Source organism: Achroia grisella, unplaced genomic scaffold (assembly GCF_030625045.1).
Source record: "Achroia grisella isolate CSIRO2021 unplaced genomic scaffold, CSIRO_AGI_Agris_v1 utg215, whole genome shotgun sequence".
Lineage (NCBI taxonomy): Eukaryota > Metazoa > Arthropoda > Insecta > Lepidoptera > Pyralidae > Achroia > Achroia grisella.
Window position 1 is genome coordinate 1,580,325 of NW_026712713.1, and position 22,828 is coordinate 1,603,152.

The following is a 22,828-nucleotide window of genomic DNA, read 5'->3' on the forward strand; positions in this document are numbered from 1 at the left end:
CAGTATCTAAGATTAATTTTTATTAGATTGTACCTCCGGCAGTACATTTTCTTCATAATTCATATTACTCATTATTATTTTAGTTTCTTAGTTTTTCTGTGTGGTTAGAGTTATATATGATTTCAATTTCCAAGTTACCAAGATGAAAACGGCTCTTATGGTGGCAGAAAAGCCATCTTTAGCTCAGAATCTTGCAAATATACTTAGCAATGGCAAATGTACTACTAATAAAGGTTTGTTTCCATATATTATTTTTGAGAAAGTTGATATGATTTTCCGACCAATCCACTAATTAAACTTTCATTATAGGTTCCAATTCCGCTTGTGCCATACACGAATGGAATGGGACATTCAAGAATGAAGCGGTCCGCTATAAAATGACATCGGTGTGCGGACATGTGATGAGCTTGGATTTTACCGGTAAATACAACAATTGGGACAAAGTTGATCCAGTGGAGTTGTTCAGTTGTCCAACAGAGAAGAAAGAAGCTATGCCTCGCCTGAGAATACCGGCCTTTTTAGCGCAGGAATCAAGAGGCTGTGATTTCCTTGTTTTGTGGCTTGATTGTGATAAAGAAGGTGAAAACATATGCTTTGAGGTACTTATTATTTGTGTATATTATTATAAATTTATAGTATTTAAAAAAATGCAGACCTATTTGATCTGTTACCTGTTTTGTACTTTCGAGACATTTAGTGAAAATATTGGTAAAAATACTGCAAAAGGTAGGAGGAATATGTTTTTTACAGTTTAGGTGTTAATTCTACTGGGTAAATAAATATGATCATCTTGTATTTAAGAGTATTATAATCAGTTCCAATAACACTTAAAAGGTAAATAAATATTTTTATCGTCCAAATATCACATAAGTACTCAATAAATAGTAACATATTTATCAGACTCTTGAGTGAATGAAACTGTTTATCACCACTTTTAGTATATTTTTGTGTGTTATTAGAGTAAAGTGTTATTAGAGTATGTGTGCTACAAATATATATATATTTCAATAAATTTTAATATATGGTTTGATTTTTTCTTTATTCTAGGTTATGAACTGCGTTCAGTCTTATATGAAAGGGGATGTCTTTACTCCCCAAGTTACCTATCGTGCGCATTTCTCTGCTATTACAGAAAAGGACATTAAGGCTGCTATGCTTAACCTTGGTAGACCTAATGAGAATGAATCTCGAAGTGTGGATGCACGTCAAGAGCTGGATTTACGAATTGGATGTGCATTTACTCGCTTTCAGACTAAATACTTTCAAGGTAATTTTTTTCCTGCCCATTTAAAGGTAAATGGATACTGTAAACTATGGACAGTTGAAACACTAAGGGTGTCAATGTGCATATTGCTGGCCCTTCAGAAACCTTATTATACCTTTCTTGAAAAGCTCCATGCTGTACTCTCTAGAATAGTGTGAGATAGATGCTCAGTAGGTAGTAAAAGTGTTACTATTATTATATACTTATCTTAATAATAGAAATTTTATATTTTTGCCTTATTTATTCATTAACAATTTGTATTGTTAAAGAATAACATAGTATAGACAGTTTACATTATCAATGTAATGATGAATATTTAACATGCCCACATTTCACTGGGTAAAATTGAATGTGAAGTCTACTACAATATCTCAGATTATTTTTTGTTTCTATTATATCTGAATATCATGGAAGAGTTAGCCAGAAATATAAATTGATACGTACAATTGACTCGCAACATTTTGAGTGAAAGTTACTATGCCATGGAAGGGATAGAATACTCCATAACACTCTCTGTATAATAGTCAAATATCCCATTCTTATCTAACTAGCAAATATATTTCATGGTGTTATGAATATCAATTTGGATCAATGTCTAATCTATTATACTTTTGAATTCCATTCAATTAATTTGTCCAGCAATAACACATTTTAATTCTTACATCTTTACCAATTAATTTTCCATTTCAGGTAGATATGGTGATTTGGATGCATCACTTATATCTTATGGTCCATGTCAAACACCAACTCTTGGCTTTTGTGTACAACGCCATGATGAAATACAGACCTTTAAACCTGAGACATACTGGGTGCTCAGAGTTACAGCATCCACATCAGAGGGGAGAGAACTACCATTAGAGTGGAAGAGAGTTCGAAGTTTCGAGAAAGATATAGCTAATATGTTTTTAGCTGGAATCAAGGAGATTAAAGAAGCTACGTAAGTTATTATTATTTAATATGTAGTTGGACATCCAAATAAATATTGTTGGTACTACCAACAATATTTATTTGGATGTCAATAATAATAAGTTCTGTTAAATAGACTGAAATTTGTTTCTATGTCACATATTTACTTTTGTTTTTGAATTGATTAGTATAAAATAAATCCTATTATATACTAGTTTCTCATGTTAGTCCATCCATACACTGATAAAAATTCTAAATATTTACTTATCTAAAATTAAATCTTTGCTAAATTTTTATAATATTTGATAATATAATATGCACATAAACATTATGTTTTCTGATTTATTTATATTGTAATTTGTACAGGGTCACTAATATACAAGCAAAGGAGAAAATAAAACCTCGGCCTGCTGCTTTAAATACTGTGGAACTGATGAGAGTGGCCAGTGCAGGATTGGGCATGGGACCCCATCATGCCATGCAGGTTGGTTTTTTGCATGGATGAATATGGATTGCTTGTCCTAATTATGTATGTTGGCGAGGCCTATATAGATGGTACAGGTAGATCTGATTTACGTTGCTAGTAATTGGGTTATTAGTTCCTGAATGATAATTTATTGACTCAGGTGAGCCACGCAACTTCCGTTTTTCTTAGCTTTCACTTCATTTGTGATATTACTTGTGCTCTAACTCGAAACGTAAGTTGAACAGGTTGCGTGTGTCTTCTGAACTACAACACTTTTTACTTGATTCATAGAAATCACAAAATTTTTGTGTAAATTCAGCCACAATAAAATTTTATAGTATGTACACATTAGACCAGTATATACTTTATAGAGATTTATTCTAGTCTTCACATGATTTTTAATTTATTTAGTATGCGAAATCATACCTCTATAATATGACTATTCATTTTTCATTTATAGATTGCAGAGCGTCTTTATACCCAAGGTTATATATCATATCCACGTACAGAGACAACTAGCTATTCAGAAAACTTTGATTTGATGTAAGTATTGCTTTTTTTCTTTCTCCTATTCTGCCGCTAGTTATGTCACGGTGATAACTAAAATTGTAAACCTTTTTACTTAAATCATTATGCATGAATTAAATTATGATCTAAATACATACATCCTTACACATAGATGCATATGCGTAAAGTGAAAAGGTATTCTTGAATATGATAGATCCAAACACCAAAAAAAATTATAGATATATAGATAGAATATACTTTATTTGCAACATACAGTAAACAAGAAGCACAAACAATATAACAAAGGACACATGTATCGTTACAATAAGGCGGGCTTATTGCTAAAAGCAATCTTTTCAAATTAAATTATACAAAAAATAATAAATGAAAATCTTCCATAACTTCAATAATTCGCCTTCATAATGTGATTATTTACAGTTGAAATTGGTGTAAAAGAAATAATATAAATAGTAACCGAGGTAGGCTGTTCGACCAATATCAATTAAAGTTCTCAATATTTATACTAGATGGCGCTAGGTGAAATGTACAACGCGCTATAGTTTCGTTTTCTTTGATTATGACCACTGTACGGAATTTTGTAATTATTGAGTTCGATTTACACCCGAATATATCTTTGTTTACTATCCAATTCGGTGTTGTTTGATTTCTTGGCCTCGAGTAAAACATTGGCCTTCGACCCGGACAGTGGCGACCTCTAGTGGTACTTTAGTGAAGTGAAGTTCGGTGGTGAGTGAGCTAGTGATTTAGTGTCGTAAGTAGCTGGGACGAACTGTAAGTACAATCAAGTTATTATTGGTTAGGAGTAGCTTAGGGACTTAGAAAAATAATTAGTGAACTGGACTTAGAATATTTCGCCAAAATTGTGTGAGACGGGGAACCTATGCCCGAAAACACAGCGAAATAAATGCAAAAAACACTTGTAAAATTTTCGGGTTCTAATAAAAAACTTAGAAAAATTTGTGAGTTTAAATATTGTAACATTCAGTGATTATTGAACTAACTCTAATAACTTGAACTTTAGTAATCAGTGCGACATTGTGAATAGACATTTGTATTTTTTTATGCTCACTCACCCAGTGTATCGTTTAAGACTCAGTGCAAACGGTTATTAATTGACTTTCAACTTTCAATTGGCAATTTACTAAAACAAAAATGGAAGGTTTAATGAAAATTCAGAAAAGTATTCAAGATAAAATAAATAAAAATTATAGCAATTATAAAAAGTCAAAAAGTCGTAGTTCATATGGATATTTTGCAGAGAGATTAAATATTTTAAATAATAATTGGCGGGAGTTTGAAGAAAATCATCGGAATATTTTAAAAGAAGCCGTAGATACAGACAAAGATATAAGTTATTTTAAACTAAGTCTATTTGATGAAGTTGAAGAATTATATGTTGAATTTAAATGTGCACTCCAAGATTCTATGGCATTATTAAAAAAAGATGAACCAAAGGAAAAAGAGGAGAACAGTAAAGATCAATCTTCAAACTCGCCTTCTGGAAGTAGTATTGCTCATTTACCACGAATTTCTTTACCAATTTTCTCAGGAAAATATTTGGAATGGCAGTCTTTCCATGATTTATTTGTTTCTATGATCGACAGTAATACATCTTTAGCAGAAGTTCAGAAGTTGCACTACTTAAAGGCACACCTCAGTGGAGAAGCTGAACAGATATTACGTCATATCCCAATCACAGACGCTAATTATACACAGTGTTGGAATAAGCTAAAAAAGAGATATAATAATAGGCGCTATATTGCTAATTCAATTCTCACGAGACTGGTCGGTCAAAGGAAGTTGATGACAGAGTCTGCAAACGGAATCAAGCAGTTACTGGACACAACAAATGATTGCCTGAGTGCATTATCTAATATAGGAGTCAATACATCTTCTTGGGACATTATCATTATACATCTTGTGTCATTAAAACTAGATAATAGTACTAGAGTTCAGTGGGAGCACAGGATCAGTGACCACTCAGACATATTACCAACGTTAGAGGAATTCAATAAATTCCTAGAATGCAGGTTTTTGGCTATGGAATGTCTTCATAATAACGAGAGAAATGATGATAAAGTAGAGAGACCAAAAGTTTTTAGTGTTACCGCAATCTCCTGTTCCTTTTGTAAAGAAAGTCATCTATTATTCCAATGTGAAAAGTTTTGTAATGAGAGTTATGAAAGTCGTCATGAATTTATTCAGAAAAATAAATTATGCTTCAACTGTTTTGGAAGTAATCATCCAGTGAGCCGATGTAAGAGACGTACCACTTGTAGGCGTTGCGGACGGCGACATCACTCTTTACTGCACCCTGAGGGAAGTTCGAGTTCATCGTCTAATATGGAACTAAATCAAACGAATGAATCCGAGCACAGAGAGCAAGAAAATGTGCAGAGAGAGGAGGTTCAAGAATCAAGTCGAATTTCAACACATTTTGCTAATGGCTCAATATCATCACCTGGTCAAGTAATGTTGGCTACGGCTTTAGTACACGTGGACACTAATAGAGATTGTTATACACTGCGAGCATTACTGGATCAGGGTTCTCAAGCCTCATTCGTTACGGAGCGTGTTGTTCAATTATTAGGGCTTCGTAAAATTCCTTTCAAGGGAATAGTATCTGGCTTGGGTGGAGATCAGTTTAACTTATCCATCAAACATATGGTCATTTTTAAGATACAGTCCATTTATACCTCGTTTAGTTATGAAATTCAGGCCTATGTTTTGAACGCTTTGTCATCCAGTTTACCAGCTCAAAAACTTAATATTCAAGATTGGCCAGAATTATCAGGTTTAACTCTGGCTGATCCCGATTATGGTACACCTAGTAAGATAGACTTGTTGCTAGGGGCGGATGTTTATGGAATGATCCTAACGAATAATATTATTAGAAAGAGCAGTGTCACTGCTCAAGATACACAGCTGGGGTGGATATTATCCGGTAGAGTAGAAGTAAACCATCATTGTCACCATTCCAGCATAGTTAGCATGCATTCGCTGGATAATTCTGATGAGATATTGCGTAAGTTCTGGGAGTTGGAGTCTGGTAAAGAGCAGAATTTCATGTCAGAAGAAGATAAAGCTTGTGAAGAGTATTATGAAAAGACTACAACCAGGGATGAATCAGGTCGTTATGTTGTGCGACTACCGTTTCGCAAGAATAATCCTGATTGCGAACAAGGAGATTTTAAAGAAATAGCTAAAAAGAGATTACTGACTATGGAAAGAAAGTTAGAAAAGGATCCAATTCTAAGAAAGGAATGTTCAAAAGTAATAGAAGAATATATAGATATGAATCACATGGAACTTATAACTGAAGAAAGAGAAAAGGTTAGAGCAGATGCCGTTTACTTACCGTTGTTAGTTGTTGTTCGGTTAGATAAATCAACCACAGCGGTTCGTCTGGTGTTTGATGCTTCGTGTAAAGGGAATAATGGTAAATCATTGAATGATGACCTACTTACCGGTCCACGATTGCAGGGAGAGTTGAGACATCTATTGATGAAGTGGCGTACTTATCCAATTTGCTTTGTGGCAGATATCATCAAGATGTACCGGCAGGTTAAGGTACATGACAAAGACACCAGATTTCAGCGAATTCTGTGGAGACACAATTCAAACGAGCCCTTCAGGGAATACCGTATCCTGAGAGTAACTTTTGGAGTTTCTTCTGCGCCTTATCTTGCAGTAAAGTCACTTCAACAAGTCGCCAAGGATGAAGGCAAGCACTTCCCTTTGGCAGCTGATAGAGTACTGCAAGATTTTTATATGGATGATCTTATGTCAGGTTGTCAGACGGAAGAGGAAGCAGTTGATATATACAATCAAATGGTCGAATTATTAGAAAGAGGTGGATTTAAATTGCAGAAATGGGCAAGTAATAGTCAGAAACTTATGCAAGAAATTCAAGAAGACAACAAAGCAGACAGAAACTTGGTGATTAAGACAGATGATTTGGTCAAAATTTTAGGAGTGTCATGGAATGTCTCATCTGATGAATTTGAGTACGTAATTAAATTACATCCACAAAAGCAGCCAATTACAAAGAGAGTCATTTTATCCGATATATCTCGCCTTTTTGATCCACTGGGTTGGATTGCACCGGTTATTATTCAAGCGAAGATATACATTCAAAAGCTTTGGCTTGCAGGACTTGGCTGGGATGAGGAAGTGCCATCTGATCTGCTAGATAAATGGATTTCATTTCGAGAAGAATTGCCAAAACTTAATCAAGTCAAATTACCTCGGTGGATGCACGCAACATACGATACCACTGACATAGAAATCCACGGATATTGTGATGCCTCCAACGATGCATATAGTGCAGTCGTTTATTCTCGTATTAAAGACAAGTTTGGAGAAGTTCATGTTAACTTGATAGGAGCGAGGACTAAGGTTGCTCCCATTAAGCAGATCTCCATACCTCGTTTAGAGCTTTGTGGCGCGGTACTTTTGGCAAAATTGTTATCGGAGGTGTCATCAGTCATGAAGGTATCCAAGGTTCAATTACGTGCTTGGACTGATTCAACCATAGTTTTAGCCTGGTTGAAAGGCGAACCAAACCGTTGGAAGACGTTTGTCGCCAACCGAGTAACTGAAATATTAGAGGTTTTAGACAGCAGTCAATGGTCACATATTGAGTCTAATCAAAATCCTGCTGACTGCGCGTCTCGAGGATTGAGGCCAGGGGAATTGATCGAGCATGGATTATGGTGGCATGGACCGCAGATGTTACATGAATCCTATTACGAGTTTCCTCTAATTGAGAATTTGTCTACTGATTTGGAGAAAAAAGCCATTAAATCTTACCTTGCTGTCTCAGATCGAAGTAATGAAGAACTGCCTGTCTGGACTAAATATTCATCACTCAATAAGTTGATAAGAGTAATTGCTTTTTGTTTGAGGATCGTTAATAAACTGAAACATAGAAAATTGTTACCTTCATATCTTACAGCTGCTGAATTAAATTATAGTCTGAACATTTGCCTGAAACACTGCCAAAGCTCATCCTTTCCCATTCCCAGAAATTGAACAGTTGATGAAGTGTCGATCCATCCCAAAAGGTAGTAAAATATTGTCTTTGTGTCCATTCCTAGATGATAAACATATAATGAGAGTACGTGGACGTATAGAGCATAGTCAAGAAGATTATGATGCGAAACACCCTATAATCTTGCCGCGTGATCATCATATCTCTAAGTTAATTGTAGCAGATGCTCACGAGAAAACGCTGCATGGCGGACCACAATTAATGCATAATTATATCAGTACCAGGTACTGGATTATCAACGTGAGGAGTATAATTAGACAATATATTAAGAAGTGTATTACATGTATTCGATATAGTACCTCGTGCCAACAACCCTTCATGGGTGATTTACCAAGCTCACGTGTTACAGCGAGCCGTCCATTTAGCCGAAGTGGAGTTGACTACTGCGGTCCTATCAACGTTAGAATATCCAAGGGTCGCGGATGTCGATGCTTCAAGGGCTATGTATGCCTTTTCGTGTGTATGGTGACACGCGCAATCCACTTGGAAGTGGTAAGTGATATGACGAGTGAAGGATTCATTGCAGCTTTCAAGAGATTCGTGGCTCGTCGAGGCCACTGTCAGGAGATTTGGAGCGACAACGGCACGAACTTTGTGGGCGCATCAAAAGAGCTACGTGTTTTATTTAAGGCTGAAAAGTCGAGTATTTTAGATGAAGTTGCTCAATGTTTAGCAAATACAGGAACCGAATGGCATTTTATACCTCCCCGCGCTCCGAATTTCGGGGGTATCTGGGAGGCAGGGGTTAAATCAACAAAGTATCACTTGAAACGTGTGCTTGATGGTACCACCTTAACCTATGAGGAGCTTTCCACATTGTTGGCCCAAGTGGAAGCCTGCTTGAATTCTAGACCTATGTATAGGTTACCCACTAGTCAGGAGGATAGTTTGCCTCTCACACCAGGCCATTTCTTGATTGGGGAACCGCTTATTACAGTTCCAGAAAATAATTACATGAACCATAATAGCAGTATGTTGCGTAGATGGCAACTCATGCAGAAACTTACTCAAAATTTTTGGCGTAAGTGGTCAAGAGAATATCTCACAACACTTTGCAACAGGTATAAATGGACAAAAGTTACTCCTGAACCTCAAATAGGCCAAGTTGTTTTAATTAAAGAGGATGATCTTCCTCCAAGTAGATGGTTGTTCGGTCGAATTGAGGAAAAGCACCCTGGTCCAGACAATATAACTAGAGTTGTCACCTTGCGTTGTAAAGAAAATTGTATTAAAAGACCTGTATCGAAACTTTGTATTTTGCCAGTTGTTCAATAAGTTGTTATATAGCTATAAGTCTGCATGTCTAAATGTGTATTTTAAAATTGATTTTTTTGTAATTGTTTAATTTGTGTAATTGTGCTTTGTTTGTTTTCTTTTAATTGTTTGGCATTTAGTAAGGATTTGTTAATGCGTTGTTTGTTTTTGTTTGTTTCATTTGTTTTAGTCACATTGTTAATAGAGTATAATTTAGTGTTTGATTCTTGCTGATGTACGAAGTATCTAGCGAAGATATTTGTTGTATTCATTACGATGTTTAGTTCTATTTCTCTAGATATGTATATTCATTTTAAAAAATAATTGGGTGCCTACTTTATTAGTTGTGTATAAATGTCATGGTGGGCGGTCATTAAGAACACTAGTTCTTGGTGGGCGGAATGTTCGACCAATATCAATTAAAGTTCTCAATATTTATACTAGATGGCGCTAGGTGAAATGTACAACGCGCTATAGTTTCGTTTTCTTTGATTATGACCACTGTACGGAATTTTGTAATTATTGAGTTCGATTTACACCCGAATATATCTTTGTTTACTATCCAATTCGGTGTTGTTTGATTTCTTGGCCTCGAGTAAAACATAGGCTCTGTAAAAAGCCTATTTTAGATGCCAATGACAAGCTCATCGTGAGTTCTGTTAAGTTCGAGATAAGGCAGGCAAGAAGTGAAATTATATTTTCACAGGATGTATCACGGACTGCACACTATTTCATAAGCAACGGTTATCACTTGCCATCAGCTAGACGGTCTATTTATTTGCTAGCTTGGGTCTAGCTATATCCCAGTTACATAAAAAAAAATTCGTTTAGGGGCACGCTTCGTCAACAGCAGAACTCTTCGAAGTGGGGCGCCGAGGTCCGCGCGCTCATCGCTAATGGTATTAACAAGCCTAAGAAGGGACATGACGCTGGCGACCATCCTCCTATTACACCAATGAGGGCAGCTAGTTAGTAATATTTCATATTTATCTTACATATTAAATAATTTTGGACAATTTCAAGTTCATATTTTGTAATAATAACATATTGACTGTATATTCTAGAAACTATTTTTTCGGCTGGTTCTTGTATTCATGAGTATGATTGTTTGTATCAGTATGGGCGTTTTCTATATATATTAAATATGTTACAAATAAAAATTATCTAATATTTATATCAGTTGTCTAATAGTAATACAAGCTCTGCTTACCGTAGGTCTAGATGGCACTGTGTTAATTGTCCAGAGTTATTTATTTATTTTAAATCCGATCCTATGATATTAGAAAGCTCTGTTTCGTACCTTATAAGATCTTAAATTAAGCACTCGCAATGTATTACTTATATATTATATGGTTGGCCATTAAAACTAATGGGTATTTATTCATCTATTGGATTAATTCTTTATTCCGTTTTAAAATAACAGTGCAAGACAGCATTGGGTTGATATTAATAATCAGAATATATTTCAAAATAAACCTGCTGATTTAAACTTTTGTAATTTACTTATTATTTATTAAGCGACACGCAAGTTTCTTGCTCATTCTGCTCAGAATTCGATGATTTCTAATACATTATATTGTGATTTATTTTATAGCCGAAAGTGAACTAGAAGGCGACATGTGGCGTATTTACGACTACATAACTCGACACTTCATAGCGACATTGTCGCGTGACTGCAAGTACCTCAGTACCACAATCACCTTCCAAATAGGCACCGAGACATTCTACTATACTGGGAACACGCTCGTAGATGCCGGATACACGGAGATTATGCACTGGCAGGTTGGTTTAATTCTCATATTTTCAAATTAAACAATAATTCAACACAAAGTAAGAAAAATATTGTTTCTTTATGGCCATATTTGAAATCGAGATGGAAATTGTTTATTTCATAAAAAATATGTTGTAAAGGGAAAACATTTAATTTTTTTATTTGTGATGGATGAACTCAATAAATATTTAACGGATTTTGAACAGTCTTTCACCTGTAGAAAAGCTACATTACCAGCTGCAGCAGTACATGGGATATATTTTAAAAGAATGTGATCTTTGTAATAATTGCACCTGTGATATGCTAGATAATGAATCCTATTATGATTGAAAAATTTGAAATTAAATTTTTCTTCATCCTATTTTTTAATACTCAACAGAAATAGTAATATATTTAAGAATTAGTTAAAAATACTATAGAAGCTATGGAAGAGTGGATCCTCCTTGCACAGGCATTTTTATGCTTAAAAGGAGGCTTCAACAACTACATAGAACTTACTAAAAATTTTGTTACCTAAAAAACTATTTTGAATTTGACTTTGAATATAAATAAAACATTAATGCTACAGGCGTTCGGTAAAGATGAGTTCGTACCACCACTGCAAGAGGAGGAGGTGCTGCGAGCCCACGATCACAGACTGGTGGAGTGCCAGACCTCGCCGCCAGACTATCTCACCGAGTCAGAGGTTAGTCTGAGAGCAAGAAAAAGGCTAGAAATACCATCATATACTCTTGATTTTGGTATATGGTAATAAATAAAGAAAAAAATACTTTTCAATTTCAAGCTTTCATTTATTATAAACAAAGTAACATTTACACATTTTCTTGCATATTTTACGTATTTCAATTGTCACACAAGTTCCCTTTTCAGTGTGTCACTGGACACAAAGACCTCCTCCTGTGTTTTCCATCTCCCTCTTTCTTTAACAAGTCTCGCTAGTATATAGTCTCGTCAGTTATACTCATTATCATCATCATCGCTAACCCGGAAGACGTTCACTGCTGGACATAGGCCTCCCCCAAAGCTCTCCACGACGATCGGTCCTGCGCTGCTCGCATCCAATGCCTTCCAGCGATCTTGACCAGATCGTCGGTCCACCTTGCTGGAGGCCTTCCCACGCTGCGTCTTCCGGTCCGTGGTCGCCACTCGAGGACTTTACTGCCCCAACGGCCATCTGTCCTACGAGCTATGTGCCCTGCCCATTGCCACTTCATAGTCGCAATTCTTCGGGCTATGTCGGTCATTCTGGTTCTTCTGCGGATCTCCTCATTTCTGATTCGATCACGCAGAGTAACTCCGAGCATAGCCCTCTCCATTGCCCTCTGAGTGACTCTGAGCTTGTTGATGGGGCCCATAGTTAGCGACCACGTCTCTGTTCCGTAAGTGATCACTGGCAACACACATTAGTCGTAAACCTTCGTCTTGAGACACTGCGGAAATTTGGACGAAAAGATATATCGGAGCTTCCCGAACGCTGCCCATCCGAGTTGGATTCGACGATTGACCTCTTTCTCGAAATTGGATCTACCTAGCTGGATAGTTTGCCCTAAGTATACGTAGTGATCGACAATTTCGAGTGTAGAATCACCGATTTTTACGGGAGCAGGTACGACATGGACGTTTGACATAATTTTCGTCTTGTCCATGTTCATTTTAAGACCAACTCCTTGTGAGACTCTACTGAGGTCTTCAAGCATTTTGCTAAGGTCTTCCAGGGTCTCAGCCATGACCACGATATCGTCGGCAAATCGAAGGTGATTGATGTACTCGCCGTTAATGTTGATGCCCAGCCCGCTCCAGTCCAGAAGCTTGAAGATATCTTCCAACGCAGCGGTAAACAGCTTTGGCGATATGACATCGCCTTGTCTGACACCTCGCTGCAGTTGGATAGGCTTCGAATTCTGGTCGTGGAGGCGAACTGACATAGTGGCGTTTTCATACAAACATTTCAACGCTTCGAAATATCGATAGTCAATTTGGCACCGCTGGAGAGACAGTAGCACAGCCCACGTCTCGATCGAATCAAAGGCTTTTTCATAGTCTACAAACGCCAAGCAAAGTGGCAGGTTGTATTCTTCGGTCTTCTGAATTACCTGCCGCATCGTATGAATGTGGTCTATGGTACTGAAGCCTTTTCGGAACCCGGGCCGGGCCTTGGGTGTAAATCCATTTGGGGGTTATTGCCATAATCGCCACGCTTGGCATGCGGGTTGGCGATCGCAGTATGATGGTAGTTACTCAGTAGAACGCTGCTGCCCGTCCACTGGTCGATGAATCCCTTAGTCGCCTTTTACGACACCCACGGGAAGAGAGGGGGTGGTGCTATTCTTACAGCGACACAACACGCTAAGTTATACTATATATAGGATAAATACATAAATAGACATAAATAGATTTTAAGTTGTTATTGTAACTTCAGGTGATAACATTGATGGAGAAGCATGGTATCGGGACAGATGCATCAATCCCTGTGCACATCAACAATATATGTCAGCGGAACTATGTGACGGTTGGTAGCGGACGCCGGCTCGTCCCTACCAATCTCGGTATAGTCCTCGTACACGGCTATCAGAAGGTGAGTTGTTTTGTACAGGCATTTCAATCGTGTGTTTTGTGCCGCAACATGTTTTAATGACCACTATCTCGTATAAAGTAAACAATAATAATGCACTCAGCTTAAGACTAAATAGTCTTCAGCTGAGTATTCGTTTTTCATTTTTCATAGTTCTTTTTGTTTGGTTTTGCCATACCTAAGCAAATTCTGATATACTTTGCTGTTTCTTTAAGTTTAATTCTCCAATCTAATAAGAGAATTAAACAACAATAATATATTCATATTGTAATATATTAATTGCACTTAAATTTTGCATCATTATTGTTTACTTTATACGAGAGTAAATACTGTATAATATGAATATTCTTTGACAGATAAATATACATTTTTTATTTATTGTGCACCTGTTAAATGTTGAACGTTATCATATCTAAATTATACTTATAGTATTCTAGACCTAGTATGTTTTAATTTTCTAGATTGATCCAGAACTTGTGCTGCCAACAATGCGCTCAGCCGTTGAAGAACAATTGAATCTCATAGCCGTCGGTCGCGCAGACTTCCACGCTGTGTTAGCGCACACCACAGAGATATTCCGCAGAAAGTTCCAGTATTTTGTACGATCCATAGAAGCAATGGACCAGTTGTTCGAAGTTAGCTTCTCGTCTTTAAAAGCTAGTGGAAAGGCGCTGTCCCGATGTGGGAAATGTAGGCGGTATATGCGATACATTCAGGTAAGATATTATAGTTTTTAGTTTTTATTATTTATTTATTAGATTTATTAGATATGTAATATGGCGAGCGAAGATTAAAAAATATTTTATGCCTGAGTGTTAGTCTAGTTAATATTTATCTTTGTACATATTAACTGTTTAATATCATTGTATAACATCCAAACAGTTATAGGATGTATCGTCATTATTGTTCCACTGTTAAAATAAAAGCTTCTGAAAATAGTTAAAAATGGTAGAAATAGTCTTTAATTTTTCATTTTTTAATAATTGAAAAATAATTACAATATATTGAAGTAATAGCGCGATCAAGTTAGTCCGTATAACCAATCTAATGATTTAATTTTTTGTCATAGATAAATGACAAAAATATTGCCGTAACTAATGCGAAAGTGAAGTTAAAGTAAATATACAACGACGTCGTGGGTAACAGCTAGTATTGTCAATAAATATTGTAATAAATATTTGTATTTATAAAGGCGAAACCAGCTAGACTGCATTGTTCCCACTGCGATGACACTTACGGGCTACCGCAGAACGGTACCGTTCGTATCTACCGAGAACTCAAGTGTCCGCTCGATGACTTCGAGCTGCTCTCCTGGTCTTCTGGCAACAAGGGCAAGAGTTTTCCACTCTGCCCATACTGTTATAATCACCCGCCGTTCAGGTTTGTACCAAAAACTAGCTGTGACAGTAAGATATTTGAAATACACAAATAGAGTTTTGAGATAAATGTGGATTGATATATTTTCTGGTTTTATGTTTTATCAATACAGTACTCCCTACTCTTGCCCACACCATGTATATTAGCATGGGTATTCTTTACAGATCTATAATCACTAAAACTTAAGTCAGTAATTTAATTGATTGTATTTAAATAATTGTTAAAATTTCTATTTGTATTTGCTTCCTGTAGTACAAAAGAACATAAAGCTTATCAGGTTCTGTGGCCTAACGTTATAGTCAATTCGTCTCAGTGAAAATCTGTTTCGTCAATAGGGAACTGATTATTTCATAGACGGAAAGTCTACGAAGGCTATTTTTAAAACGTGCCTTGTAATTAGGGACATGAAGAAAGGCTTCGGCTGCAACTCGTGCACGCACCCGACGTGTCCGTATGGCGTTAACTCTACGGGCGTGTCCGGTTGTGTGGAGTGTGAGACCGGCGTTCTCGTGCTTGATCCGGCCGCGCCCAAGTGGAAGCTTGCCTGTAACCGGTAAGAAAAAACATTATATGTTAAATATTACATATATGTTATCTTCTCTAGATATTTTTTAGCTTTAGTTTTTGTTGTAATTGAAATGACAAACAATATAATGGGCAACTTGATGGTAAATTCTGATTGTCGTCTATATATATGTGGGCAGAAGCACAGATAACATATTATCATGTGATGACTATCTTACCTCTCATGCATCGCCTAGACTACCGAGGCCGTTAATAGGCGAGACAAAGGTACGCACGCCGATGATGTACGAAGTCTATCTCGATTAATAACTATGGCATTTTAACACTGCGTTACTTTCGTATCGACGCGGTGAATGCAGACCCATTGGAACTCATCGGTCGGGGTGGGCAATAATGATGTTCTGTGCGCGCAGGTGCGACGTGATCATCAACATCTTCGAGGAGGCGTCGCGCGTGGCGCAGCTCGTCAGCGTGGAGTGCCGCGCCGAGCGCACGCGCCTGCCCGCCGCGCTCACCGACATGACCGCCTGCCTCTACTGCGAGAGCGTGTGCGCCTCTACTGAGCAGGCGTGCGGCGCGTGCGGCGCGCAGCTCGTCAGCGTGGAGTACCGCGCCGAGCGCACGCGCCTGCCCGCCGCGCTCACCGACATGACCGCCTGCCTCTACTGCGAGCCCAGCTTCAGCGCACTCGTGAGTACCGCCACCTCCACACCTCCACACCTCCACAACATCGCGCAGCTCGTCAGCGTGGAGTACCGCGCCGAGCGCACGCGCCTGCCCGCCGCGCTCACCGACATGACCGCCTGCCTCTACTGCGAGCCCAGCTTCAGCGCACTCGTGAGTACCGCCACCTCCACACCTCCACACCTCCACACCTCCACAACATCGCGCAGCTCGTCAGCGTGGAGTATCGCGCCGAGCGCACGCGCCTGCCCGCCGCGCTCACCGACATGACCGCCTGCCTCTACTGCGAGCCCAGCTTCGCGCACGTCAGCGTGGAGTACGCGCGCACGCGCCTGCCCGCCGCGCTCACCGACCCTAGCCGCCACCTCCACACCTCCACACCTCCACACCTCCACAACATCGCGCAGCTCGTCAGCGTGGAGTATCGCGCCGAGCGCACGCGCCTGCCCGCCGCGCTCACCGACATGACCGCCTGCCTCTACTGCGAGCCCAGCTTCAGCGCACTCGTGAGTACCGCCACCTCCACACCTCCACACCTCCACAACATCGCGCAGCTCGTCAGCGTGGAGTACCGCGCCGAGCGCACGCGCCTGCCCGCCGCGCTCACCGACATGACCGCCTGCCTCTACTGCGAGCCCAGCTTCAGCGCACTCGTGAGTACCGCCACCTCCACACCTCCACACCTCCACAACATCGCGCAGCTCGTCAGCGTGGAGTACCGCGCCGAGCGCACGCGCCTGCCCGCCGCGCTCACCGACATGACCGCCTGCCTCTACTGCGAGCCCAGCTTCAGCGCACTCGTGAGTACCGCCACCTCCACACCTCCACACCTCCACAACATCGCGCAGCTCGTCAGCGTGGAGTACCGCGCCGAGCGCACGCGCCTGCCCGCCGCGCTCACCGACATGACCGCCTGCCTCTACTGCGAGCCCAGCTTCAGCGCACTCGTGAGTACCGCCACCTCCACACCTCCACACCTCCACAACATCGCGCAGCTCGTCAGCGTGGAGTACCGCGCCGAGCGCACGCGCCTGCCCGCCGCGCTCACCGACATGACCGCCTGCCTCTACTGCGAGCCCAGCTTCAGCGCACTCGTGAGTACCGCCACCTCCACACCTCCACACCTCCACAACATCGCGCAGCTCGTCAGCGTGGAGTACCGCGCCGAGCGCACGCGCCTGCCCGCCGCGCTCACCGACATGACCGCCTGCCTCTACTGCGAGCCCAGCTTCAGCGCACTCGTGAGTACCGCCACCTCCACACCTCCACACCTCCACAACATCGCGCAGCTCGTCAGCGTGGAGTACCGCGCCGAGCGCACGCGCCTGCCCGCCGCGCTCACCGACATGACCGCCTGCCTCTACTGCGAGCCCAGCTTCAGCGCACTCGTGAGTACCGCCACCTCCACACCTCCACACCTCCACAACATCGCGCAGCTCGTCAGCGTGGAGTATCGCGCCGAGCGCACGCGCCTGCCCGCCGCGCTCACCGACATGACCGCCTGCCTCTACTGCGAGCCCAGCTTCAGCGCACTCGTGAGTACCGCCACCTCCACACCTCCACACCTCCACAACATCGCGCAGCTCGTCAGCGTGGAGTACCGCGCCGAGCGCACGCGCCTGCCCGCCGCGCTCACCGACATGACCGCCTGCCTCTACTGCGAGCCCAGCTTCAGCGCACTCGTGAGTACCGCCACCTCCACACCTCCACACCTCCACAACATCGCGCAGCTCGTCAGCGTGGAGTACCGCGCCGAGCGCACGCGCCTGCCCGCCGCGCTCACCGACATGACCGCCTGCCTCTACTGCGAGCCCAGCTTCAGCGCACTCGTGAGAATCATAGTCCAATTTAATACTTAAAAAAGTGCGCTTGTAAATGACTTCTTTGCACTTGTAATAAAGTTGAGTTTTGGCTGCAGGTGGAGAAGCATCGCGCGGTGGCTGCTCGGGCTCCAGCAGGGCGCGGCGGCCGCGGCGGCAGGGCGCGTCTTAATAAACACCGCAACAAACAGCCAAAAGATAAAATGGCGCAACTCGCCGCCTACTTCGTATAAGACTCATACTACAGTGAATAGAGTACGATACCTCCACCACTAAACATACATTATGTATTTATTTATCATAGCAAGTCATAGGGTCGTCCGTAAAGCACGTCACACATTCTGAGGCGAAGTTGACTAAGTGTGACGTTATGTGACAAGGGGTCACAATGAATTTTGAACGTCACATTTGAAAGTACTGTGTTTTGTTAAAGAGAAATAACACTACTAATGAACTATAGACTTAATTCAAAATTATTCTTTGTTTTTTAATCTAATAATTTCGTTGTAACTACGGGACGTCACAAAAACGAGGGAAAGTCTTACAAATGTCACCAACTCTTCGTATGGTGAACGTGTTATGGATGGTACGACGTAAGTTATGGATGGTAAGTATTTAGTATTCCATTTATTTTAATAGCTGACCCGTGGTATAGATCATACACGTATGATATATATATATATTGTAGTCTGTACGTGTGTTTGAACCATATTTACTTAATATATTTTAATTGCTTCTAAAAATGCAGTGATTGTATCAAAATATTTATTAATTTAATATTTATTAAAAACGCCTCCTCATTTTGAGTACATATTTATGTATTTAAATTTTTTTTTATACTGCCACAAGAATTATATAAGTGAATTACTCGTATACTTTCTTTTTACTTCAGTTAGAATAGATTGAAAATGATATTTTTTATAAAAAAAATATTCACTAAATTAATATAAAAGATATTAATTTAGTGAATAAAATTAACGTATCATCGTTTTATTTATTGAAATGTATAAACATGTAGGTAATGGGATTTTCTAAAATGTAATAAGCACAAGTTCTGTTCTTATAAAAAAACTTACCTGCGTGTACCTAACAAAATTATAAACTTTTATATTTATTATCATTGCTAGTGCAATAAATTATTAATAAATAAGTAATTCTTTTATTTTTTGATTTCTTATAATAAAACTATAATAACTCTTGCACGTATGTATTTGTGTTTGAAGGTATATGTTTGAAATATCGTAAGGAAACTAGAAAAATTTAAGAACGTAGGTAGCAAATGTTGGGGAGTTACATGAGCGTTGCCGACCCTTAAGAAACCTTAATATACCCTTCTTGAAAAACCCCATGCTGTAGTCTCTCATCTGTTACCATCGCACCGCTCACCAACGACAAGAAATTGAACCCCACAAACTGAATTGTAAGAAGTCTCTGATACCTTCCTTCCGCGTATACTTAGATTGTGGGACAAAACTACCTATCGAGGTTTCTAGAGACATTCCTATATGGAATGGGGGTTTTCCAGGAAGGTGTATTATGGCTTCTTAACGGTCAGCAACACACACGTGACAAACCTGATGTTTCAGGTGCCGACAGACTACGGTAACCAATAAACGGCTAATTTATATTTTTAACTGATGCTTCGGTGAAAGAGGGAAATTAAACCAAAATTAATCGGACAGACGGTATTGCGTTCACCACAAACTCGATAGTTCACAATACTCCTGACCACATGCTCTGGGATGTGTCGTGGCGGTATATTTATATATTCTGAAATAAAACAATGTGATTCTTAAAGTCTTCATTTTATTGTGAAGGTTGTCACCTAGTATAATGTATAGGTACAGTTACAGTACGTAAGCTTACAATGTATTACTGTATTTCGTTACATTTAACATTACACCGTTTGTATTCTTAAGTGAACGTGACTCGATGATTCATAGTAAAAATCTGGAATTTAGGATTATCTGGACAGGACCAAGAAACTAGCAGTAAACAACTCATATATTTTCGTTGTATTTCAATACAAAATATGAAACATCACACCTATCTGGAATTACAGTACAGATATTCAATTAAGTACTTATATAATATTTTTTGTTTCATATAATATGAAATATTACTGTTTATTTACATACTTATTGTTATATGATATTTTTAAGTATGGTTGTGTGATATAAAGATATAAGTACTTAAATTTTTTATGTTTTATTATTAACTATATAGAACTGCTTGTTTCATCGCCCTAGCCACACACATAGAGTTCTGTATTTATGTATAATATTTTAACATTAATTTGTTTACAAATACAGTGAACTTCATAATTATTAATTACAGAATAAAAAGTAACAAATGAAATCATTTGCTCCATATATTTCACCAACTTCAAATTCTTACCTAAACATGCGTTGTTTTGTATCCTTAGTCATATATATATTTATTTATTGTACGGTAATTACAAGTTAATATATAAATCTTCCTAATTTTGCCAATAATGAAAAATGTAGCAAACAATTCACTACGGAATATCAGGCAGTTCTAAAAAATAATATCACACAGTCCCACAAAGTCAAAGTAGGGGACATCCGTAAATTACGTCACACAAATTTCATGATTTCTGATCCCCCGTGGTCACAGTTACTCATATTTGTGAAAATAGATCTCCTCCCCCCTTAACGTGTGACGTAACTTATGAATGGCCCCGTAAATATTCGATCGTTAAATATAAGTTAAAAGATAATTGATTAATTTAGTATCATAACCAATAATATTCTATAATATACCTTATTATCAATAAAAATTTAAGCAATGTTCTAGATATGTAAATGGTAGATCAGAAATTAAGACGGGCCTGTGTCATTTCTATTATATATCACAGATTAAGCCAATGTGAATTATTTCAGCGATATAAAAATTTCATATTTACACGTAAGTTCTTTTACTAAATTATATAAATAAATTTCATTTCTTGATAATCGTGAATAATATTGTCTAACCGTTTTATTCATAAAAACGTATTAACACATAATAAATTTATGTTATATAGATAATTATGTTTCTACATCATTTTACAAATAAATGAACGCAACTTAACTATACCTAACTAATAAAGCAAGTTTATAGGTGTTACGTTTTTATGAATAAGACAGTAATTGTACATAAACTATATTAATAAACAATTTATTATATTATAATGTGGTGTCAGTTTGGTCACATGGAGAATAAAGTACATAGTAATATCTATTTCTCTACGTGCACATTTCTTCCCACCTCTGTGACTATGACACCCTGTATTGAAATATAATATTACCAAAATTATATGAACTTTAATATACAATAATAGGAGAAATTATATCTATACACAAATTGCAATGATATGCTTTATAAACTTCACAACTTCCATTTAAAATAAATTTAACGCCCAATAGGCAAGTAATATAATATTCAAAATTAATTTTAATTATTAGCAAAAACCTTACCGTTGTAATTGAACATTCTATACGTGGAATGTTTTGATTTTCAGATAAACATAGTATTTAGACGCTTACAGTTCAATCAATTGGATATACGTACTAGATTACTATACGATAGGCAAGCATTAAGTTTAGAATTGATATAATTTAATTGATTTGTATTTTTTATGATATTGTACCAATTTCATCTATGGTCATTGTGTACATTATTTATAATTAATTCTATGATAAATTTTGTTTATACTATTGTATGAAAAAGATGTAAAAATGGAGGGTATTTGAATTTAATTAGAAAATACTGATATATTTAGTCGGCCACAATTACTATACATATATTAATCTCTAGGATATTTTAATGAGGTTGTTATGTCATATAAAAAGATATAGGTAAGTAGTAAAAACATTATTAAGAAATTAGCCATCCTTGGTTATAACCGTATATTACATATTATTCGAAGTGTGACTGCGTAGAAATTTTTATTATAATCGTGTACTGTCTGTCCCAAATGGAGACCCAAAACATTCTTATTTTCTAAGCCTGCGGGTATCCCAATTATAGAACCTAAATTAGTACTCCAATGACAAAGGCTGGCGCCGTTTCGCACCTATATATACTCTTGAATTACATAATATATAGATTAAATATATAATAATTTACACATTACATAGGTATTAGTTTCATATTTAATGTTCAATAAAGTAACTAAGTGACATTGTTACATTAGTTTTCGGCTTAGTCATGATTACTTTAAAAAGAATAATTACAAAAAATTAATATATTGTAAACGAAATTGAGAGTTTAGATAGATTGGGATTAGTTTATTAGTCTTATTGTATTTTAGAATTTTCTTTTTAATCGATTATTGATTCATTGAACTGTTAGCGCCACTGCCTCATCTGTCCGTTATGAAGACTTACATACAGATTTAAATGAATATAGTAACGGTTGTGCATTTTATATATTAGTTTGTCCTATTCACTACATTTCCATTAGTATTTACTAATTGCATACAATTCTAATGACAATGCGAAACTAAGCGTAATTATGTACACTCAATATTTTCCGTTACTATACATATATACTTTGTTTTGAGATTCTGTTACCTACGTATAACGGACAATATTAAAGCCTACA

General features: G+C 38.2%; 1 protein-coding gene across 1 annotated transcript; it reads left to right on the plus strand.

Moving 5' to 3' along the window:
* The first annotated feature begins 23 nt into the window (after nt 1-23).
* LOC131842189 (DNA topoisomerase 3-beta-1) lies at nt 24-20,343 on the plus strand. Its single transcript, XM_059190721.1, has 16 exons — nt 24-233; nt 310-599; nt 1,048-1,267; nt 1,955-2,201; nt 2,537-2,654; nt 3,097-3,179; nt 10,303-10,439; nt 11,066-11,253; nt 11,811-11,927; nt 13,662-13,817; nt 14,276-14,530; nt 15,007-15,194; nt 15,592-15,744; nt 16,130-16,172; nt 16,260-16,406; nt 18,319-20,343. Exons 1-16 carry the CDS (start codon nt 143-145, stop codon nt 18,451-18,453), a joined length of 2,568 nt encoding a protein of 855 aa, XP_059046704.1. The 5' UTR covers nt 24-142; the 3' UTR covers nt 18,454-20,343.
* The last annotated feature ends 2,485 nt before the right edge of the window (nt 20,344-22,828 follow it).

Excerpts from the sequence above, each read along its gene's own strand:
- LOC131842189 (XM_059190721.1), top strand. The coding sequence starts at position 143 with ATGAAAACGGCTCTTATGGTGGCAGAAAAGCCATCTTTAGCTCAGAAT. Across the intron at positions 3,180-10,302 it reads TCAGAAAACTTTGATTTGAT|GGGCACGCTTCGTCAACAGC; the intron begins GTAAGTATTGCT and ends AAATTCGTTTAG. Across the intron at positions 11,928-13,661 it reads ACTATCTCACCGAGTCAGAG|GTGATAACATTGATGGAGAA; the intron begins GTTAGTCTGAGA and ends TTGTAACTTCAG.